This window comes from Neofelis nebulosa, chromosome 1, assembly GCF_028018385.1.
Source record: "Neofelis nebulosa isolate mNeoNeb1 chromosome 1, mNeoNeb1.pri, whole genome shotgun sequence".
NCBI classification, from domain to species: Eukaryota; Metazoa; Chordata; class Mammalia; order Carnivora; family Felidae; genus Neofelis; species Neofelis nebulosa.
The window spans coordinates 87,006,681-87,031,703 of NC_080782.1; the positions used below are offsets into that span (position 1 = coordinate 87,006,681).

Below are 25,023 nucleotides of genomic sequence, written 5' to 3' on the forward strand. Positions count from 1 at the left end.
TAAAAGACAGGTTAAGCACTCAAAGCAATCTGTGGATTAATTAGAAAAGGAAAAGACTGACTGGAGTTTTTACTTTTTTTAAGTGTAAAAGTAATAGTACAAATGCAACCATGTTTCTTAATTATATTTGTCATTCAACATTTTACTTTCTCATGTAAGGGAATCCTGCTGGTTTGCAATTAAACAATAGTTACTCTTAACCAAGCTATTCAAAGATAGCCAAATCATATCCATTTCAGAATTATTGAACAGAATTAGAAAATGAATTTTCATTACCAGATTTCACAGAAACAAAGTAATAACGATAATGGCATGAGTTCATTTTAAAGAAATGTAATTACTTGCCACAAATTCCCAACACCTCATTTTTCTATTTCTGAAGGAGCTCGATGAACTGTATGCTGCCTCACACACACACATGCAGAAAACACAACCACTTCATACAGCATCTGAATATTCTTTAATTTGGAAGCTAGTTGTATTTAAGTTCTAATTCAAAAAAACCAGAGATTAAAGCAGTAACTTTCTGTGGTTAGAAAGCCCAATGATGTATAATCTATTATCCATTTCACTAAGAATAGGTATGATAAATATATTGGGTTCTTCATATTAATAGGCATAATTCAATTAACAAATTACCATAACCTAGAAAATAATTTATATTTTATAATAACCACAAAACCTAAATTATTTAATTGCACAAGAGGTCACTTCCTACCACCGACAAGCCCCATCCCCCCCACAGACAGAAGCCATTAGTTCATATACCTTCGCCTGACAGTTATGTTAGCACAGGAACTTCGCTCCAGAGGCTCTTGAACACGATAAACCGACTGAACAAAGGCTACTGTACCATAGGGATTATCATTGGCAGGAATAGTAATATTTGCCACTCGATCTAACCCAATAGTGCCTCCACCAGAGGCATCAGTTAGCTGCACTTGGATAACCTAAAAATACAGTGAAAATTTCCTTAACAGAATCCCAGTTCTGAAATTAAAATAACAATGATGCAGTGCGAGAGGAGGGGGAATCAAACATATAATCCATACAAAAACAAGGACAAAATATAATGTAATATGAATGGACTCAAAGAAACTCCCATTACATTTATAAACCCAACATGTAACAGAATAATCCATTATCAACTTTTAATAATAAAGCACAATTATATATAATAAACACAGGCTACTTAAATTCCTTAATATTCAGCAATATAATCTTGGGAATCAATTTTTAGATCCTTGTTTATAGTTACCATTTCAGTAATACATTTTATGTTCATTATATACATTTTTTTTATTTAGGGAAAATATTGCATGTATGTTTTATAAGTAATCTATTATGCTTTATTTTCCACATTATCTTAAATGGAAATTCTCTAACAAAATGTAAAACAAAAGACATCATATCATAATGCCACCTAATTTAGAGAGAAGGAAAGAGAAATGTTTTATCTGTATTAACTAATATCCAATATTTTAGAACTGAATAATGACATAATTATCACTCAAGTGAAATGTTATGGACTTCCTTTCTATAAAAATCTGATTCTATTAGAGAATAAATGCCATTAAAAGTAATTTAATGAGACCTAGGCTTTAATAATACTTGAATTTCATAATATAAAATTATCTTTAGCTAATATATATTAATAATGAACCAACTTTCCCACTGAGGCTCTATTTTTATTTGCCACCTAGCTTATTTACCATGAAATATCAGGTAGATATGTCTAACGTGGTATCTGCCATATACTAAATTCTCAAAACTATTGAAGAATAAATAAAGAAGTAGAAAATCAAAATCTAAATTTAATTAACATCAACTGGCTAGCACTCAAGCTAAAAGGGAATCTAGATACAAACAAATTAACAGTTTATATGGAAAAATGTATAAATATACATGTTAAATCTATAAATATGTATATTTAATCATTCAATGAAAATGTTGAAAATACAATGTAATTGCACAAAAAACTTATAAAATGCAATATGTACAAGAACTTTTTCTAGAATATTCTTGCTTTTGTTATCTGTAAAAATCACTACCATATTTTGAAAATTCTTGTAGAAATAATTAACTTGACATTCTCTATAAATGCCACAATAAGAGCCATCTGTTCTAGTCACTATAAGACAAGGTATGATTTACAGTGTCATTCTATACTAGCCATTCCTCTCACCTCTTCGATCTCCGGAACGTCGTCAGCCAGGACCTCTAACAACAAGGTTTGAATGGTTTCCCCAGGGGCAAAGGTCACATTACCTGAGACAACTTGCAGGTCACCAGTAGCAAGCTGTCCATTAATGGTGGCGACCCACTGAACAGTAACATTGCCGAGTGTCCCAGAATTTCGAATTATTGGCAGGTTTACCTTCACTGAGTTAAACTCAGGTTCCTCTACAATAAGTTTAGTAATCTGAAAACCTGAAGGGCAGAACAGAGTTCATTTCAAATACAAAGTGAAACTGAGGCAACACAGAGCTAACCATTATTACCCTACAGTTGATTCTTTTTTTCCCTTAAGCAGTCTTTCAAAATTTCCAAATTATTGTTCTCTATGATAGAAACAGAAAACACAAACTCAGGATCCCACAGGGCCATGCATATACCAGTCATGAGTGAAGTGGGTCTACTAAGTTCTGTGGCTAATTGCACAGCAGAAGCCTGGATCAAAGAGGCAGCTGTTAGTTTGTACCCACAACTGATGCTATGCAGAAGGAGGTTCAGTGTTGTCAGATTTCCTGCTAATCATGAAAGCCCAGAAATCCAAACTTTTGTGTAAATTTCTGTAAGTTAATTTTTGAAAAAATTGTCTAAGATCCACAAAACACATCTCGAGGTCATATCAGACTTAAAAGCCTAAAAGTTTGTCCCTTACATATTTATGCTAAGATGTTGATTCCTTTTAATAACCACTAAGCACTGCAAGTGAGGGTGTACAGGTATCCTATGTTATCAGTAACAGCAGGTTAAAAAGAGAAACATGATCAAATTAATCCTAAGTCCCTAAAAAGAAAGAAATGTATGATCTATATCAATGAGTTAAAACTAGTTTGGTTACCAAATAATCCATAGGGGTCATCAGAGGCCTCAATGATAATGATCGCCTCTGTTAACACCCCTAATTTGGCTCCTCCTGTTGTCTCATTCAGCAGTTGCACAAGAAAAGATTCTTCCAGTTCAGGGTAGATGTCATTAATGATGTATATTGGCACAGCTTTACTGGTTTCCCCTTCTAGCAAGACCACATCCGATGAAGCTATGCTATAATCTTCACCTATAAAGATAAATAGCAAAATGCTAAGACAATTCCCTAATATGGTAATAAACATGCCATGTACTAGTGAAATATTATGATGTATCAAATTTCACGGACATACTTGTAAAGCTTTTTTAAGGACAATGACTACATATACTTTAAACAAAATGATTTTACCTCTCTTCCCAGAAAAAATGGGTTTGAGATCATAAAATAATGAAAAAGACCTCCAAAAGATGTTCAAGTTTATCCTTTCCCTTTTAGTAAAATGCATACATAATTTCTTCTATTTGTCACTAGACATAAATGTCAATACAGACAAAAGAGATGATATGGCTATGGACTCAGACAAAGATACACAGTCATCCATTACCACAAGATAACCCCTTATCTACAAAAGCAAAAGAAAATGTGTACAATACTTTTAAAACGAGAAAGAGAACTAGAATCCTGACCTCGCTAGAAAGAAATTATACTGGGTACAGATACAGGCATGTCTGCATTATCAATGTTACCGCTGGAAACTATGGGCTTTCCTATAAAACTGGATTAAAAGCTGCTACTGCATACTGCTCAGGATGGCAGGAGCTTTGTTCCTGGTCAAAGCCTGGGTAGGGAAAGGAGAGAGTCCTCTTATGAAGCCTACGGGCTAATTTCCTAGAACACTGATTCATCCCCACTGTTTGTCAAGATGTAAGGCCCTGTATAGACAGTCAGGTATTCCTCAGTCAGACTACCTAAGATATACGTGTGCACATGCGCACATATGCACACACACATGCATACACACACACACACACACACACACGCACACACACCCCACTTAGGAACTAAGTGGGCCTTGTTTATTACCTTTTCAAGCAAATATCATATCCAAATGATTTATTTCAAAAGGTCAAGCATGTTATCCTGTCCATTCACACGCCCGTTCCTCTGAGTGCATGCTAGAAAGATTCTAACTGAATAGCTCTCTGGCAAATCTCCATCTAGATGCTATAACCGCACCAACAAAAAAGGCAGTCCCCTAATGCTTGCATTTGGCAATGAAATCATTTTGCTTACCCAGAATAGTTAATGCAAGCCATTGCCTCTTCCACATTCTTCATAAATAAATAAACAAGCAAGATAAATGGGTTGAGAGTCAAGACTGTTGCCAAGCACTGCAATCATGTGGCTGCACATTTTATCCTGCATTCCTCAGGATCATTTACACATGAATCCCTTTCAAAAAACTAAAAAGTACACATAGAGAAAGCCTAACAATATTTTCCTTAGTTTACTTTTCGTTGGTACGTGCATATTTTGGTCATTTTAACTTTAAAGTTCATATATAATTTTGCTAACATTTCTCAAGAATTCTGCAAAACTGGTGCCATAAATGCATGATAAAAGCTCTACATTTATGCCTTTTAAAAAGATGCAAGAGAACTATTGTTTTCTAGTTGATTTTTCTCACTACATCTCTAAGTGGCTTTGTTAATTAAGAATATAATTTCCCTCTAAAACACTTCACTGCTCCTTGGATGTCTCTTCTCACCCGCCACTGCAGTTATTGGCACGGCTTTAAACTTCACAGAAACATCTGCGAATGCTCCTCCTGCTCTAGTCACATTGATAATGGGTCCAACGTGATTTTCTGCCACTCGAACAACTGGTGCCGAGAGCTGAAGAGTTCCAAATGCATCGTCATTGGCAATGATGATTAGATGAGCAATGGTTTCGACCTTAGGCCCAAGGCGTGGGGAATTTGGAACTGAAAGAAGAAAAGCTAATGTATCAAAATTCTACAAACTGGCCAAAAGTTATCAGGAAGCCTCAGCAGCAAGATCAGCCAAATGAGAGCTTCATTTGGTATTTTCTCTACTATGTATATCAAAAAACATTTACTGACTCTTATGTACTGGCACTCATCTAGACACTAGGGAAACAAAAATAAATTAAACAGAAAGTCCCTACTCTCTTTTAGCTTTACATTCTAGAGAGATTTTTATTATAGAATCTCTAGCAGAGGAATAGTCACCCTGCAGGAATAATTTAATAAGTATTGGAAATTTGTCAAAAGGCAAAAAATGATTCGAGTGTGACTAATCATCACTTTGCATAATATTAAAACAGATAATGATGACACCTACAGAATTATGCTTTTCTAATTAGTTACCAGCATGCCATAAAATTTTTTTAAAAACAGCATTTCAGTTACAAAATTGAGTAGGAAAGTAATTAAGCTTCGTGCCCTCAAAGACCAGCTGCAAACCATCATTCTCTAATTAAATTACTGCCTCTCTGTGTCCCTGTCCTTGCTCACAAACCTGTTCCTCTCTGCCCCCTCTCAGTTAACACTCACTCAACTACCTTGGCCAGAAAGCAGTCAGCCTCAATGCTGTCTAACACTGATTCAATCAATTGTGCTCAGTACTTTCAAGGCTTTCTTCTCACTTGCCCCTGATTTTAAACACATGACCTTCCACAAACCCTCCCTAATTTATTTTCTAGGTTCAATTTCAACCAGCACCCTTGACAAAACTACATAACAAGAGACCTTTCAACACAAACGAAGCATCAACAAACTCTTATTAGCAGTAAACAATTTTGAGTTGGTAAACTCTCTAACGATTGTAGTACTTGGACATGTGTGATAATAATAAAATTTAACATTTTCTGAGAATTTAATCTAAAAACAATAACACCATTTAATTTCCGTGGTATAGGCCGAGACCATGCTAAATTGTATCACAGTTAAAATCAAAATCAAAAATAATGATTTATTGATAATGAATCAATATAATATAATTAAATTCAACTAGATTAGGCAAGAATTTGCCTGGCATTGTTTTAAGCATTTTTCTTGTATCAAGTTATTTAATCCCCACACTCTATGGGGCAGCTAACATTGTCCACATTTTACAGATGAGGAATCAGCGGCACATAGATGGGGAGGAAGTCACATATCATGCTAGCACTTGGCGGACACATCAAGAGGCATCCTGTAAGGGGCTGTCTAAATCTCTCATTCCCCACAGACAATTTCACATCAAACCAGGTATAAAACCTTCAATTACCCACAACTGTTCATTCTGCGCTATGCTCTTACCCACGTGCTGATCACCTCTTGTCTTACTGCTCTCCTCAAAATTAATGAGTATACGCAGAGCACAGCAAGAGAGACCCTGCTGGGTCCTACACTGATTTTGTCTATTAAAATTTAGTCACTATCACACAGATTTGCATTTAATTGTTCTTTAATTATTTCACATCGTATCTTACACCTATTGTGAGTTGCCCCAAGTACGCTGCCTGGTTCCAGGAACATATCAAACATAAAACACATAGTGATTGTTTCTCCCATCCTACAGCACATTGATATTCTGCATATACCATGCCATTAACAATAATTGTTCATACCTACTGAATGCTTACCAGGTGCCAGACACTGTATTCATTTTCACATATATGAGTGTATTTAAGTCCCATGGTATTTCTGTACAATAGGTAAGGAAACTGGGGGCCACAAAAAGATTATGCCCAATAGTTCATTGCTATAAACTGGAATATAAGTTCTCTTAACACCAACGCCCAAAGCCCTAGCTACCACTGTATGTGATACTCCCTTCCAGGTTTATTTCTATCTTATTCAATAAACTGTGAGTTCCTTGAAAACAAGGCATTTTTTAAATTCTTAATTAATAAGATTAATCACTGGGTTGTATTACAAATTTTAACTAATCTTAAATCTTAAATCTTAAAAAAAGGGATGGGGTATTGTGTGAGAATTTTAACCTTGACTGTAATCTGAACATTTAATGTGAGCAGTTGTCCTATAAAGTAAATTTCCTTCTATAATCCTGGACTACAATTACTTACATTGTGGACAAGAATGCTGCTCACTATATAGTATATCCATCTAGGTATTACAGTAAGGTGAAGAAATTTATTTATGAGAAAACTTAATTTATATGGCAAAACACAGTCAACATGTAGCTCTTGGAATATTACTTTTGGAATATGTAATTCCAGCTTCCTTAAGAAGGTTTTGTTTTCTTATAAATATTGCTGTAAAACCGATGTTAAATTAATATCAAATTAATGTCACTAATCTTCCTTGTTCCCTTATTCCAGGAATTCTAGATTTTTCTCTTTATTTAAAAACACGTTTCTAAAAGTTACATGGCGGCTTAGAGAGATATTAACACAATAACCGCTTTCAGGTCCGCAAGCATCAGGCATGCTCTCTACCAGTAGCCACCAGACTCTCTACAAAGCCACTGAGCCACAACCCCAAGGGGAGTGGCTGCTACTTTTCAAAAGAAGTTGCTGCGCCAGATCCTCTGCCCAACGTGCGTCACTCCTCATTCTTATCCCCAACTAGTGCCTTCTTCTCAACTCTCAGTGACTCACAAATTTACAGGATTTCTTACTGCTACACAATCCTGTCCCCCTCCCCTCATGCAGTTGCTGGATCTACATACTCATCACCAAAGAGGCTACATGAGTTAGGGAATCTTCCAGAGTGGATCAAAGTGAGGGAGGCTCAGGATCTTACTTACTACCAGGACTGTCCCTGAAATCCCCAGATTAATTCTAGAATGATTTTGAAGCTGTAATACATAATACAATAGTACTAAAGGTCACTTGCACGGGATTACATAGAAGCTTTTAAAAATTTAGTCTGGGAACATTAGAGACCTGTAGAACATGACTTCTTGTTTTCAAGTGTCCCACTTCCATTTGCCTTATAGATCAACTTTTTTATGATGATGCTTTCAGAGTCAGAGCTTACTATTTTTAGAGAATTTTCTGCTATACCCAATTCTTAATTTATTATTTTAGGATTCTTACCTCAATAATAATAATAAAAACACACTAGTGGTTACTTACTTGGGCGATTCTGTACTTTCTCTATTAAAGTAGAGTTGAGGAGTTCAACAAACACAGACTCCGACCTTTCTGGTTCATCATCATCCAAAACTGAAATAGTTATGGTTGCCTCACTCTGATTGGCTCTGAAAAGAGCAAATCCAGAAGCTGGCATATAGTCTCTTCCTTGAGTTGCTCTGGCTATACTGGGTGGAAAATAAGGTGGTTTTTCCATATCATCCAGTGTTGCATATGTGACTATGACTTTTCCCATGAGGCCTTTTAACCTTATCACTGATAGTGTGATATTCTGGGTTGCTTCTTCAACTTTGATAGGCCTATTTTTCTCGGAAAAGATGAAGACCCCACAAGGATCATCACTAGCCAAAACTGTTAATGTGGCATTAGTGTGAACTCCCAAAGAGCCACTGGACACACTGATGATTGACACAGAGAAGGCCTTATCCAGTTCTGGATCTTCATCCGGAAGTATTTCCACTGTGATGTTGACACTCTTCTGCCCAATCTCAAATGTGACATTGCCAGAGGTGAAGGCAAGATCACCATCAGGATCAGAATCTATGCTCCAAAGCAAAGTCACTTGAGACAGAGCTCCATGGTTTCTCAGAATCTAGAAGATATTTAATGGTAAAATGTATTAAAAGAGGGATTAAAGTCATTGATTTAGAGGTTTTTAAATATAGAATGATAGCAGTATATTCAATTTTTATTTTATTCTTTATAAGTTGTTATCAATAATATAAGATTCTAGGGGCACCTGGGTGGCTCAGGTGGTTAAGTGTCCCACTTCAGCTCAGTTCATGATCTCCCAGCTTGTGGGTTTCAGCTCCAAGTTGAGCTCTGTGCTCACAGCTCAGAGCCTGGAGCCTGCTTCAGCTTCTGTGTCTCTCCCTCTGTCTCCCCCTCCCCCTGCTCATTCTCTGTCCAAAAAATAAATAAACATTTAAAAAAAGAGACTATAAGATTCTTGATGGCAGGGAAGAAGTACTACTACCCATCTTTGAAGACCCTCAGAGAGTCAACTTAAAAAGTGATGTTGCATGAAGTTACAAATTGACTGAATATTTTTAGCTTCTAACTAAACTACCTACAGCTGTATCTTTTCTGCAATATTAGTAATGAAGCAAATGTAATTAATAATTTATTATATATGTATATTTTTTTTACAGTTTATTTATTTTGAGAGAGACAGAGAGAGCACAAGCAGGGAGGAGCAGAGAGGGAGGGAGAATCCCAAGCAGGTTCCATACCACCAGTGCGGAGTTCAATGCGGGGCTCGAACCCACAAAACGTGAAAACATGACCTGAGCTGAAATCAAGAGTCAAATGCCCAACCAACTGAGCCATCCAGGTGCCCCTATAATTTATTATATTTAAATACACTCATGAATATTTTTGTTTTTACTGCAAGATGGTATACCCTTCATTGTAAGGAATAATGAATGATATTTTCTGAAAAGTTAGACAAACACTCATTTTGGAAAACAAATTATTTCCTTTTATCTTCAATGTAATATGGAAAACTCACCAAAAAAAGTATTTCACCCAAAGTTTGATAAAATATATTTAAGAAGAAATGCTTTTGCCAGTAACATGTTAAGAAGAGTAAAGAGGTTTAAAATTACTCCAAGTCCCAAATAATAATTTTTATTTATACTTAAATCTGAATGTTAATCAGAGTAACATTCAAGACAACAATTTTATAAAACTTGATCCCTTCTTTTCTTTTTTCTTTTTTGAATAATTAGTTATCCTTTCTAATATTGAATATCTGCCACAAGAGTGCTAAGGGATGTATTTTGAGTGATCTTTCTTCATTATTTACATAAAATTTGAGGAAGGTGAGCAAGCTTCTAGCTCATGCCAGTTGTTTAACAATAGAATTCTGCTTAATTCCTAACTGGAACAAAGCAGTGTAGGAAGTACACCTACACACACACACACACACACACACACACACACACACACCCCATAGACAGTTTTCATTATTAGTGCTGTTCATAAATGTTTTGGATTTTCTTTCTCTTTGGGAGAGAGATGAGATAGGATTGCATCTTTATACCCGTTAACATTAGGCACTGCCATGTAACTTGCTTTGACCACAAAAGTGTAAATGGAAATGTTATGAATCACCAGAAACTATAAGAGCCAGTATGAGGTTCTCTACATCCACATTCCCACCCCTCCCTACAACCCTCCCACCCCACCAACCACCATGAAGACAGAAGGACTCACTGAGCTGTTCCCTCTGTATCCTTGATCCTTCAATGACTGACAACTGCTAAGTTAAGTTGCAGATATACCATGAGTGGAAAAACAAATCTTTGTTATATTAAGCCACTGAGCTTTAGGAGACATTTTTTACCACAGCCTAAGCGAATTAGTACAACATCTATATAAAATATCACTTGTGTAGCTCCACTATATTCCTTAAAGATTTATGATTCCTCAGAATCACAAGAGAAATTTATATGCAAAACTACATAAAAAGACAAATCTTTATTCGAATCCCTATTCAATGATCAATTTGTACTGTATGTACCACTAGGCTCATTCCCCTCTACCTAAAAAGGAAAAAAAAATAACATAAAGGACACCCTCATAATACAATAAAACAGTTTTAAAAGAAGACAAAGTGGGGGCGCGTAGGTGGCTCAGTCGGTTGAGCATCTGACTCTTGGTTTTGGCTCAGGTCATGATCTCATGGTTCATGGGTTCGAGCCCTGGGTTGGGCTCTGCTCTGGCAAGGAGGAGCCTGCCTGGCATTCTCTCTCTCCCCCTCTCTCCACTCCTCCCCTGCTCACACACTCTCTCTCTCTCAAAATAAATAAGTACACTTTGGGAAAAAAATAAAAGTAGGCAAAATGTCTAAGGCTGCAGGGAAAAAGTGTACTCACATTTAATGTAACAGTGCTGTACCCATCTTCTGGTTCAGTTCCACTGACAAAGAGTGACTCAGGGCTAAATTCAAATACACCATGAGCATGGTCAGAGGCTGCAATTGTCACTAGAATTTGTGAAGCCACTCCTAGACTGGCTGCATGAATAAGTTCCAACAAATAGCAAGAAAATGTTAATAAGTAATTTGCAAACCAAAAGAAAAGCCAAGGAACAACTTTTTGAAAAGAGTTGTTCCATTCATTGAGTACGTTCTAATTTGTTTTAGAAAGAAAGGCAGACACAAATGGTTGCCACACATATTCATGCTTTTATGACCTTTCTCTATTTTGGCACCAACATGATATACAAGTGCTGTATAAGCACTTGGAGATGAATAAGGAAAACTTGTTTTTCTTTTTCTCCCCTATGAAAGAGAACATTCTTCCACACGGAGTATATGAGGAAAGTCTCCCACAACCTTTGCTGACCTCAGAAGAACATGAGCCAAATGACTTTTGCCTTTATGAAAGAGTTTCCCTATGATTTTCATCAATCTGGCTAAACAGATTCTTGGTTTCTAGGGCTATTTTTTCAACATATTATAATACTACAGATCTACCTCTCTTGGCCCCAAATATTCTAATCTTGTAACTAAAGAGGTGCCAATATCTAAAGAAGTACTGAATTATTTCCTAAGACGTATGTTCAACTTTTATGTTGTATTAATATATGCAGACAAGAAAAAATGAGGAATTCCAAAAGTAACAGAGTAATGAAATACAGTGGCTCCATGAGGCATTGATGGAAGTTAGGAATGAGAGGGGTAGGAACATGAGTTCTGACCCTAAAATATAAAACCTGAAATTGTGAAAAGGAACATCTGAAGATTAGAAAGAGTTCTCCCTCAAGAAATATGTATTCTATTTGTTTTCTCCCAATACAAAAAAAAAAAAAAAATGCTGAATCATGCTGGCATATGAATCTACTTCAAATGCATTCTCTTTTCAGTATATCCTCCCAATGATTGGCAACTAATTCTCCCCATTTATTGCCTCCTTAATTTCTTTTTCCCATATATTTTGATTAAATGCTACATACAAAGACTGCTGGTTCTTTTTGCAAATAAGCATGATACATTTAACATGAAAATATAAATGTTCTATTTATCTCTTTTTAAGTATTCAAAGCTATGCAAAAGATTTTCAAAAATCATTTTATAAATGATATTCAAGCAAAATTTCTATTACAAGTAGAATCAGGAAACCGACTGTATTGGGTTCATACAAAGAAAAGTCTGGGCTTTGGAGGCAGGCAAGAATTTGATTCTGGCTTGATCACTTGCCTAGCTAGGTAACTGTAACACAGAGCAAATAATAGTTCAAAAAGTTGCTGTTATGGTTAATGAGAAAACATGTAAAGGACCTGCACAAAGTAGGCGTAAATAATTGGTTAGTATTGTTGTCTCTGCAAAGTTAAAATAAAATGCAGACTAGTACAGGACCTTGGAACAGCTGCTTACCATGTTTGTGAATAGTTGGATGGAAGAATTCCATGTCCCCGTCACCACTACCACTGCCATCAACCCTAAAGAATTCAGTCACTTCACAAGGAGACACAGAGACACACACACCCACACAATACACATTGACACAGTGAGAAAATGGAGAGCTCTTAAAACATATCCAGAAAAGAGGAAAATGTAGTAATATTCACCCAATGACATGCATTCTTCCATAAAAAATAAATTATTTTAAATGGTAAAAGTATAATACTAGTCAAGCTACCAATTTATTAAAAATTCATCCAGAGCTTTAGGAAATATTCCATGTAAATAAGTTGTAAATTGGTATTTCTCATTTCTGCCAACTTGACCAGTTTTCTTTTTAAATCACTTACAAAAACAAATGTATATTGTTTTTAACATTTTAAATATTTTTAAAATATTTGTGGTTGTGTATAACCAGTTAGGCCTATACGACTATGACAGAGTCACCTTACCATACACAAGAATCAAACTCAAAATTAGGGAAATGCGCCCAACGTTTCCCTCCAGCCATACGTTCAAATTCCCACTTTATTTTCCATCCTCAGACTTGAGCACCCTTTTGCCACTGACATGGTAGAAAGAAGCCTCGGCAAGTGGTGTAAAACCGTCTACTTCACACCTGGCTGTGAGAGATACCCACTGGAAAACCTTCAGCAAGTCATTAAACCTCTTGGTATCTCAGTTTTCTCACCTATAAAATGTGCTGCTTTGTACAGAACTGTTATAAAGACCAAACAAATAATGTAAAGAATAAAGTACTTCAGCAATATGTAAAGACTATGATAAAGAGAAAGTAGTATTACCTTCACTTCCAATACATCTTATACCCCCCTCATTAATTTATCAAATGTTTACAAACAAGGAAGGGTAGTAATGGTAGCAGTAGAAAAGAAGAGGAGTAAGAGAAGAAAGTCCACATCCATACCTATATGCCTGACTGACATGCTATTTTAAAATCTGCCCCGCTCTTCTGTTCCTCCCCTCAACAGGAATGGGATACACTAGACATGAGAATTTACAACATCACGCATCTGAAATCACCTTAGAGACTTAAGAGACAAAATGAATTTTAGGGAATATCCAGTGCATCCCCTATATTACCTACACATCATGAGAGATGGTGAAGTTCAACACCAATGTACCCTGAATAACATAAAATATCTATGTGGGTGGCTATCAAAAGAATTTAACTCCCCACAATACTGCACTTCTTAGGCAGTCCCTAGCTATGACTCAGAATAGAAGCTGGTACCTAGATCCCTTTACCTCCGATCCCAACTCACTGAGGGGAAAATGAGACTGTCTGCCACTATTGCTTCTAATGAGAATGCAAGACTGGTTTTCAAATGAGTACCCATGCCCAATTAACATGTAACAGAACAGTGCATATTCTAAACATATGGGGAGAAGTTTCTACATAAAATCACTATGGTGACAAATATTACTTCTGAAGATATTTAATGTTACTTATTAATCAATAATGATCACTAACATTTTCTCTATTAACTACGTACTATTAGCTACAAGGGATACAAAGAACAACTTTTCACCTATTTTATAGTGACCTCTAATTAATGAAGTCCTGTCATGAAAATAATGATTCAGACATGCGAGTAATTGTCTCTGGAGGACAAACAAGGCTGGCATTTTTACATGTCGCTCTCCAAAAAAGGCCATTCAGCATATTTATACTGTTCTATGCAGTCAACCAACCTGTGGCACTATTTAGTCCCTTTCCTGGCTTGGCCTCCATTGCTTTCACCCTGGGCTTTGTGAACACAGGGAAAGGAAATGTGGGGAAATTCTGCATACTTACTCCAAAGTCTCATTACACAGTAAAAGACAAATTTAATATTTCTATTTTACTCAATCTCTCCCTTTGGATGGCTTATACAGTATTGTAACTTTCTTCACTAAAACATGAAGATAATAACAAGATGATAATACAAGGTTTTGTAACGGAAGAAAATGTCCTGCTGATTCCATACCAACTCTCAATTTCTTACATTTCTAAAGGGAATATGATGCATATCATATATATTCTATAACACCCCAAGCAGTACCTGAATATCAAATACATTAACACTTCTGCAGAGAAATCTATATAAATAGTTCATCCAAATGGGATAAAGACTATAAATAGCCTCTCTCCAGTGCAGATGGGTTTTGCCACAAAATGAATTCTGACTCCAAAAATCTATGAAAATTGGAGATTTTGAATATCATAATTGAAGACAAAGTACTGCTGACCTGTTTTATTGATAATCACCTCATAATAAATTAACTGAAAGGACTAGTTTTTACCTGGGCTACATGTGGAAATAGCTCTGAAGGAGCTACTATGAAAATCCAAAAGTGGGAGAAAGGAAAGATGTGATTTTAGGGGCACCTACTACAAATGACAACTATGATTTGGTGAATGAGAACAATTATACTACTTCATGCTAAAAGCACATCTACTTTAGGAAAAGACCAATGGGTAATAAAAGGGGAAAAAACAATACGAACAGATGGTGTCCTTACAATAAACATTAGAAATATTAACTCAGAATTAACCAACCTCACAGCAAAAGTCTATGTAAATAAAACTATGAGTTGAATATTGATTTCTAAAACCAATATTCTAACTTTATGTGGAAAGATGGAAATTTTCTTTTTACCAATAAAAGAAAGTGACTCTCCATCAGAAACTGCCTACCATACAATTATTAGTATATTAGTAATTATTAATCTTCAGGGTGCTCTTTCCAAAAACTAGTAATTCACTCATTTAAAAAAAACGTTACATTGATTCCAAGGATTGCATTTCCTTAATAGAATCTACTATCATCAAGGTGAATGGACAAGCAAATATATGACACTTTTGAGTCACCAGCTTACCTCCTCCCTCCAAGTTCAATAACTCAACTTTAAAAGATTTTTCCAATTCAGGGACAGAATTATCAGTGATGTTAACAGAAATGTATTTGTATCTTTCTCCTGGTTGAAATTCTAAGGTACCAGAAACACTCTGAAATACAAACAAAACATTTATCCATTAGATTATAATTATTCTGAATATTAATGTGCACAATGAGTATTTACTATGTCCCACATTGTTGTAAATACTGAAACAGAATAACATAATAAGAATATAAACCTCAAAATCCTTAGGTGGATATGGATAGTGTTCAATACAAATTCTAAACAAATATTCTCCACAACTAAATAAAGCAGACAGATTTTTATTTCTCTTGTTTAGCTATTCATCAAAAAGATAGTCAAGGCAAATGAGATATCTGAATATGTGAAAACCACAAATTCCTAAATTAATTCAATGCACATGTCTCTTGACAAGTATATTTAGAGCTATTCAAATTATATCATTGAGTAATGTAATTACTCAGTGCCTAACAACAGCATTTTGGTGTTTTCATTCTGAGAATTTCTCCAAACAATAAATATCCGTCTATTGGGCATTAACATTTTCTTGATTGTACTTGCAACTGCAATTCATCATACAGATAGATCTCCCATCACAAAAGTTCACATACTACAGGAAAAACAAAAAGTTATTTAAATTCAAAGTCTTACGGTCCTTTTTTACTCCCATCTTCATTATCTCTTAAAAAAAAAAAAAAACACTGTCCCCTCAAGACATGAGAATACACCTTAAAGTTGTTCAAATTTTTCTAGTGTTAGTTTGCATGGACAAACTATATTATATTCTCAGGAGCTATTAATGGCCTTAAAGCTAAATTAAGAAACCCAAGTACCAATTTACTTATTCATTTATTTACTTTTTAAAAATATTTACCAAATGCACAGCATGTACAATGGCACCATTTTAAATGCGTGGAATTCAAAAATAACCAAGACAAATCTCTAGCGAGATGGAGAAGATTCTATCAGGAATGTTAACTGTGTAATATAATAATTCAAATAGAATAACAACAGCTGTAAAATACATATAGTTTGCTCAAGAAGGAAGTAATTAACTTCGCCTAGAGGGTAATCATCAATAGAGTAATTCTACAAGTGTTAACAACAGAGATATTTGACTGTCTAAGGAAACCATCTTTTAACTTGACCTTTGTAATATCCTACACAATTAGCCATTAACTCTCCAGAAATATGTTTTTCTCTGGTATTCCATATCACACTCGCCATTTTTCCTTAACTTTCTAACTCATCCTTTTTAGTATTCGTTACTGATTTTAACAGTCTCCTTATGACCTCTAAAAACTGCTGTTTATTAGACTCTCTCTAGACAAGGATACCATAGGCTTAGGCTTTTAATATTATTTATATGCTCCCAACTCTTAAATTCCTCTCTCCAACCCCTATATCTAGACTTAAATCTTAATGCCTACTTCAAAGTTTTCTTATAATTTCTGTCAGAATTTTTAAGTCACAATTTTCCCTTAAAAAAATCTATGCCTTATCCAATCCTCTCCACCGTACTAAATTATATAGCAGCAAGTTGTTCATGCCCAGAACTAGGGGGTCACTTTTGACACCTTCTTCTTTTTATCCTTTACAATAAACAACCTTCACGTCCTGCCATTTCAACTCTGACACACTTCTTGAGACCACCTACTTCTTTACATATACACCATGATCTACCTAGCCCAAAATACTAACACCTTTCGCCTTGTTTAGAAAATGGACTCCTTACTGGCCTTTCTGCATCCAGTGCCTATATCTTCCAATCCATTCTCCCCAGTTCAGTTTCATAATCTTTCATAAATATATAACACCTTTCAATTACTTCTCCTTGCTATTAAAATATAAGGCACAAATATAGCATGAGATCTAAGGCCTAGGAAGATTCAGGCCCTTGTTTACCTTATCTTTTATCATGACACCTATCTGTCCACATTCCAGAAACACTGGTCTTCTTTCTGCTCCTCATTAGGGCCATTTAACCATTTTACTCATGCCATTTTACCATGAGATCTCAGGTAGTTCTTCCCTCCCGCTTCACCTAGTTTGCTAGTTTTCTCCTCTTTAAACTTCAGAGCTCAGCATAAGTATCACTTCCCCAAAAAAAGACCACCTCCACTACCCTATGTCAATATCCACTTCTCTCCCATAGTACCAACCTTGAACATTTCTGTAACTGTGATTCAGTCATTAATTAGCTATTTAATATCATTCTCAAGAGCTGGGAGTAAGCACCTGGATGGTGGGGACCACGTGTACCTCAATATAAGAGAATAAACTTAAGAACAGTGATATCTGATATGCAATTGTCTCCTCTTCAGTAGAGGATCCCTCCTGGCACTTTCCCTCCTTCCCCGACACTTGCATACTCACACACACAGCCTAAAAAGTCTTGCTTTTATATGCTAATGCAGACCAGAAAGAGCTAACCCACAACAGAGAAGTGAAGAAGTTATCAGGTTTTCAGGGAAAAGCAAAGATTACAGTTCAAAGTGAAAACCAGTGACAAACAGGACATCCAAGTACCCTAAAAATCATCAGAAATGTCTTCAAGGGTAGTAGTTTTCTGACTGTCATGAAATATAGGGGTATAGGTTTTGCTTTATTTTGTTTTGGTTATTAAAGAAAATTATAATCCAACTGGAGATTGGGGATTTCCAGAATAACTAGAAATTGGAGACCACCAATATAAGGACTAAAGTATTTCTTTAAGAGAATGCAGAGAATATTAAGCTAAGCTGTAATGTCTTGTGGAATATGTTATATATCAAATTAATTAAAGATACAATAAATGTCAAGGCAAGAGAAACAGAACTTGCCCAAGAAAAAGAGTCTAAGAAAGAAGAAATCTGAGAAAACTTTGCCCACTGGACTACAGCCAAAATTAATTGAATTCAATTAGGCAAGGTTTCTGAGGTTTGAACAGAAAACTATATACAAATTACTGAACTCCAAACTATTGTGCAGGTCTTATTAGGAAGGAGGGAAACTAATATTAAATTTTAAGTTTTTTTTTTAACGTTTATTTATTTTTGAGACAGAGAAAAGAGCATGAATGGGGGAGGGTCAGAGAGAGGGAGACACAGAATCTGAAACAGGCTCCAAGCTCTGAGCTGTCAGCACAGAGCCTGACGCGGGACTCGAACTCACGGACCGCAAGATCATGATCTGAGCCAAAGTCGGCCGCTTAACCGACTGAGCCACCCAGACGCCCCTAATATTAAATTTTAAAAAGAGGACTCTTTGGGAAAATAAAGTTGTTGAAGGATAGAAAATACATCCTGAGAAGTACAGCCAAGAAGAAATCATGAGCATTTGCTTAATATGAACGAATACTGGTGATAATAAGAATAGGCAGCGGTAACAATGTCACTGTGTATGTGCCATGTATAGTACATGACACTTAAAATGCTGCCATCCATCCTCAGAGCAATTCTGCCCAGTAGACATGGTCTCCTCTTAATGATAAGGATACTAAGGTTAGGAAGATTTGAGGCTCCCAAGGTCACACATTTAGAAGACCAGTTGAAACCCAGTGTGGTCCAGCTCAAAATCCCAAGCTTCTGTTTGCCAGTGCCACACTACTTCTCACTTGGAGAATAATATAATTCAAATGGAAAAGACATGGATATACAATTTCTTTACAATTTTGGACCTGTTTGATGGAAGCATACAAGAGGGTTTAAAATGTTTAAGGGACACCTGGGTGGCTCAGTCAGTTGAGTGTCTGACTTCAGCTAGGTCATGATCTCACAGTTTGTGAGTCCAAGCCTCATGTCAGGCTCTGTGCTGACAGCTCAGATCCTGGAGCCTGCTTCAGATTCTGTGTCTCCTTCTCTCTCTGTTCCTCCCCTGCTCATGCACTCGCTCTATCAAAAATAAATAAACATTAAAAAAAATTTTAAATGTTGAAGAAAGACGGGTGCCTGCATGGCTCAGTCAAGTGAGTATCCAACTTCAGCTCAGGTCATGATCTTGCAGTTCTTGAGTTTGAGCCCCACATCAGGCTCTGTGCTGACAGCTCGGAGACTGGGGCCTGCTTCAGATTCTGTGTCTCCCTTTCTCTCTGCCCCTCTTCCACTGGTGCTTGCTCGCTCTCTCTCTCTCTCCCTCTCTCAAAAATATAAACATTTTTTAAAACATTAAAAAAATAAAACGTTTAAGAAATAGGATTTTAAATATATACCCTATATATCAAAATCTGTGACATTAAAATAAGTAATATAAGTGAACACTATGACAAATATAAGACACAAGAGAAATTATCAGTATGAGAGCTACTTAAGTGTCAGGCGTTAAAGGACTGAAGTACTTGAATTTGTAGAAATCAACAGGCTAGAGAGCAATCCATCAGCGCTTATTTTGCTTGTTGAGTATAACAGGGGGCCAGTGCAAGTCTCTTCCACTCCCGCAAGGGAAGGACTGAGTCTCTTTGATAAATATGGCTTCCAAATGATCAAGTGATTTACCTGATAGTCCTCAGGACTAAATGCTGTCAGTGACACTGTCCTAAATTCCGCCAGAACCCTCCCCAGGAGTCCTTGTGCCCGGACGACCAATAGTCTCACTTCTCCATCTTCCTCCTGCACAGTGACGTGAGGCATGCTGCTTGCAGGCAGGGTCATCGCGTCCTCAGGCTCAGGGGGCAGCCCTGTGGAGAACTGCAGCAAGCCTGCAAGACACAGAGAGCCATTCTGACCCCAGTGATCTGTGGAAGAATTTCTTCTGAAACATCTTCAGAATTCATCTGAAACAATCTTGCACAATTATTTTGGCCACCAGAATAAAATTCGGAGGGCTTTCATTTAGAAAGACTTCAGTGAAGATTTGATTAACATGTTTTTGACACAGAATGTGTTAAGTTTTCAATATAAGTTAAAATTTTCTTTGTCTCTACCCAAAGAATCTCTAGAATATTTGAGTCTCTAGAATTCATTCTTAAACTTAGAGCAGAACATGATAAATGCCTCCCTAAAGGATTTGCAACCCATTTAAGAAAAATTTAACTGTAAAATCAGAGTTCAAGAGCCTCTCAGGTTCCCTACACAGAACTGTTACTAGTTTTTCTTGCTTTATGCCCCCCAAAAAACTATTAATTTTCAATATAGAATAACAGTCTCTATTTGTTAGGACGGATATCTGTGATAACTCCACAATTAAGAAAATTATCACTTTGCAGCACAAAAAGAAATTAATATAAACAGACAGTGATAACTTCACTTCTTTAAGCCAGTACAATATAAATTACAAAGTATTTCAATTAATTAGTTGTTAACATATCACTAGAAGATAATTTTTTAAATAAAAAAATTTTGAAAGCCATGAATGAAAGTACTTTTTTTGTTTTAAATAATCCTGTATATACCTTTCAAAATATATTTGTAAACTTCAGAAATTGATCTTTGTATTTTCTTTTATAAACAATGTCCCTCAAAATGGCAGCTTAGAATTTCAAGAGCCCACAAGTTAGAGGACCCAAAGGAGTTCAATTGCAATCATTTGCAAAATATCCCTTCAGAAGTTCTTAACTAGACCAAATATACCCGGAGAAGAGAGCATTCTTCTTCCAGGAGGGCTTGGTTACCATATGGGTGATCACTAGCTTTGATGGTGATATCTGTTGTTTCCTTTTCAGGGTCTATGCTTGCACCACTGGTGGGGATGGATCCCAGCTTCCCATCTCCAGGAATTGCAGAAACCAGCGTCACACGGAAATACTCATTAAGCTCAGGAATATCATCATCAAGAACATATATATTCAGAACCTATAAATGTAAAAATCCAGAGGCATGAAGCAATGAGGCATACAGAAATGACTTACCACTTACCAGAAGAAAATAAAATAGCCAATTAAGTTATATTTAATTGAAGTTACTATGTAACATGATCCACTTCCTTTTTAAAAAATGTTTATTTACTTTTGAGGGAGAGAGAGACAGAGAATGCAAGCATGCATGCACAGATGACCAGGGGAGGGGCAGAGAGAGAGGGAGGCAGAGAATCCCAAGCAGGCTCTGTATTGACAACACCTAACATGATCCATTTATTAAACATTAAAACACAGACAGAGAAGGACCAGAGAAGTGAATTCTTAAACAATAATGGGTGTCGAGTATGAACACTTTCTGTCTAAAAATATCATATTGAGGGGCACCTGGGTGGCTCAGGTGAGTGACCGACTCTTGATTTCAGCTCAGGTTGTGACCCCAGGGTCAGAGGATCATGCCCCACGTTGGGCTCTGCACTGAGTGTGGAGCCTGCTTGGGATTCTCTCTCTCCTTCTGCCCCTCTTTCCTGCTCACATTCTCTCAAATAAAAAAATAAGTAAAATAAAATAAATAAAATGAAAATACCATATTGATGTATTAACATCATACCATACATGACATATTAATGTATCAATGTAATATCATATATTGCTTGTACCAACGACAGTGGTATGACCAACCTCAGGGTACAAAGTTCATAAATAAGGAACTGCATGTTATCTGATGGGATGTGCAGGGGGCAGTTGAACGGACAACATATACATGTCTAGTTCCTGCCTAAGGAACACCTGACATTCTTAGTAGTAGAATTTTTAAAAAGAGATTAAAAATGGACTTTGAAAATCTGGTGTAAGTAATCTTTCCAAAAAAGTAGGAATAACTCAAGCCAAGCTCTACAAAATTTAAGTCAAAATCTGAAGTGAAAAAACAATTCCCCTCCCTTTATTAACTGAATAAGCATGCCGTGACACCCACAATGTGCCAAGATTGGAAAATGCCCCAATCCCAAAGAGGCTCACGGGCTACTGTAGGAAAGAGATGACGAGGAAAACATTTAAAACAATGTAAACTGCTAGTTAGTAGGTTACTGGTCTGGTTTTGAATCATTAAATATAGTTATTATAGTATTTAATATATTCCATATATTAAAAATGTAACAAGATATTAATTGATCAAATGCCATGTAAAATGTCATAATAGGGTTATGCACAAAGTACACATAAAAAGAACAACCAACTTGGGGCGCCTGGGTGGCGCAGTCGGTTAAGCGTCCGACTTCAGCCAGGTCACGATCTCGCGGTCCGTGAGTTCGAGCCCCGCGTCAGCCTCTGGGCTGATGGCTCGGAGCCTGGAGCCTGTTTCCGATTCTGTGTCTCCCTCTCTCTCTGCCCCTCCCCCGTTCATGCTCTGTCTCTCTCTGTCCCAAAAATAAATAAAAAACGTTGAAAAAAAAGTAAAATAAAATAACATAAACTCTGATTTATTAAAAAAAAAAAAAAAAAAAAAAAGAACAACCAACTTTACCTACTAACGATTTTACAACAGACACGTTTTAAGTGTCTTAATGTGTTAGTTGTGGTTGTAAATAATAATGGGAAGGACATTCCGAGTAAAAGAAACAGCACTTGTAGAGGGAGCCGGTGTGAAAGAATAAGGCATACAGGGAAACTGAAATTAGACCACTATCACTGGTGTGGGAGATAAGGCTAGACAGATAATTAGCTCAGTTCAAAGGGACCTTTTATGCTAACACTAAAAACAATTTTGACTCTCAGGCCCACAGCACCACCAGGATGGGCAAGATGGAAGTGCCATATTCAGTACAAGAAAGCCCAGTTGGGCAGAGCCCTGAAGGCCAATACTTTTGAAGACACGACCCGTGCAAAGTGAGTTGTGCTGGAAAAAAGGGGTCGGAGCCAAACAGCCAAATTCTGCCATCAGGAAGTGTGTCAGGGTGTAGCTGATCAAGAATGGCAAAAAAAAAAAAAAAAAAAAAAAAAAAAAAAAAAATCACAGCCTTTGTATCCAAAGATGGTTGAATTTTATTGAGGTAAGAGTTTTAGTCTATTGTAGTTTCTGTTCTTAAGATATTTTCTCCCAGTTTTTTTATATAACGAACGGGTATTTTTAGTGATAGTTGCTGACACCAGAAGTAAACTGGTGATTCTGTTCCAGGAAAATGATGAAGTTCTGGTTGTTGGATTTGGTCACAAAGGTCATGCTGTTGGTAACATTCCTGGAGTTTAAGATTGGTGAAGTAGCCAGTGTCTCTCTATTGGCCTTACACAAAGAGAAGAAAGAAAGACCATGATCATAAGTTTTGATGGTGAAAACATGACAGTAATAAATTTTCAAATGCCAAAAAAAAATTGGGACTTCATTCCACAGGCAGTGGAGAAAACAGAAGAATCATAAGCAGGAAACGGACAAAATGAGAATTTTGTTTTAGACTCAGTACCAGGGCATAGTGTAAACAGAGTGGACAGGGCAAGAAAGGATGCTAGGGGCTGAGACAGGAGGTGAATGATGAGAGAGAATGAGATTCTGAATAATGCAGTGACAGTGGAGATGAAGAAAAACAGATGGATTTGAGATTTGTTCTAGAGATAGAAGACCCAGACCCTGATGACTCACTTAGCATAGCAAGTGGAGAACAGAAAGGAATGAAGAGGCCTTCCTGGTTTCTCCCAGAAAGAAGGGTGACAACATTCTGACAATGCTCTCTCACTCCAAATGCAATCTCCAAAGTACTAATCTTTGGGCTAAAACCATTTGGAGGACTTTTTTTTAATGCAGTTTTTCTTAAGAGTTTGATTTAGCAGGTCTGAATTTGGTTTTAATGTTCACTTTAATCAAAATTTTAAATAAGAAATTAACATATGGCACAGCCAAAATACTCAAGGGGAAGGGCAAAAATGATACCTACTACCCAAATCATGTCATTGTTCCTAAACTAAAAATAACAATATGCAGTCTGAAGATTTCAGATATCTTGCCCCTACAAAGCAAAGCTAACAAATGTTGCTATAAAAAGTAACACCGAAACATCACTATGTCTTACAAAGCCAGACTAAGTGGTTGGTGTAGATCTAGCAGACATCGTATTATAAACCAACCCCACTAGTCAATGTTACTACTTTGCAATAAAGATCACTTATTGCTTAAAGAAACTAAAAATTATAGAAGAAAATATTTTAAATATAACTTCGCAAGAGCTTATTTTCCAGAATCTGATTAACTCTTAGCTCTTCCAAAATGTGTTTATAAAACAATGGTTTCTGGTTATATTTTCACTTCATAGTTGGTAAATTTCCCAAGGAAAATCTGGGGGATCAACTCTGTTTTCCAAGTAGAAACATAAATAAGTGACTAAATGCCACCATTATTACTTGAGTAAAAAAAAAAAGAATACTTTAAATCCAGAAAAGTAGTGAAAAAGACAACATCAGATTAAAATACAGTTCTTTAAATAGCATTGTTAGCCTTATGAAAACTTGCTTAGTTTTCATAATTTTCCTCACTTTACCAAAGAATCAGCAAAATATTTACCATGGATCTATCTGCAGCCTGTTATTGGAGAACTTTTGTTATAAACAATTTAATCTCCTTCTTCCCCAAATTATAGAGATTTGATCATTCTTTAGTGTTAACTCTTTAAATCTTAAGCATATTTTAAGTCTTCCCTCAATTTTATCTTTTCCAACCAATTAACTCCTAAATCCCTTAGATATTTCCTCAAAGATTATATTTGCAAGCCTTAAGTT

General features: G+C 36.2%; 1 protein-coding gene across 6 annotated transcripts in view; it reads right to left on the bottom strand.

Moving 5' to 3' along the window:
* ADGRV1 (adhesion G protein-coupled receptor V1) overlaps window positions 1-25,023 on the bottom strand; it is a 563,532-nt gene that overhangs the window by 446,628 nt on the left and 91,881 nt on the right. For 5 of the 6 annotated variants that reach the window (XM_058727147.1, XM_058727130.1, XM_058727138.1 and 2 more), the window contains exons 23-32: window positions 21,076-21,256; window positions 19,961-20,163; window positions 15,447-15,576; window positions 12,540-12,620; window positions 11,038-11,177; window positions 8,141-8,750; window positions 4,803-5,018; window positions 3,068-3,283; window positions 2,186-2,430; window positions 769-950 (exon numbers count right to left, since the gene is read on the bottom strand). In XM_058727147.1, the coding sequence (XP_058583130.1) occupies window positions 769-950; window positions 2,186-2,430; window positions 3,068-3,283; window positions 4,803-5,018; window positions 8,141-8,750; window positions 11,038-11,177; window positions 12,540-12,620; window positions 15,447-15,576; window positions 19,961-20,163; window positions 21,076-21,256 (2,204 nt within the window). The remainder of the gene's footprint in view (window positions 1-768; window positions 951-2,185; window positions 2,431-3,067; window positions 3,284-4,802; window positions 5,019-8,140; window positions 8,751-11,037; window positions 11,178-12,539; window positions 12,621-15,446; window positions 15,577-19,960; window positions 20,164-21,075; window positions 21,257-25,023) is intronic. The other variant, XM_058727155.1, reaches the window with a different exon arrangement.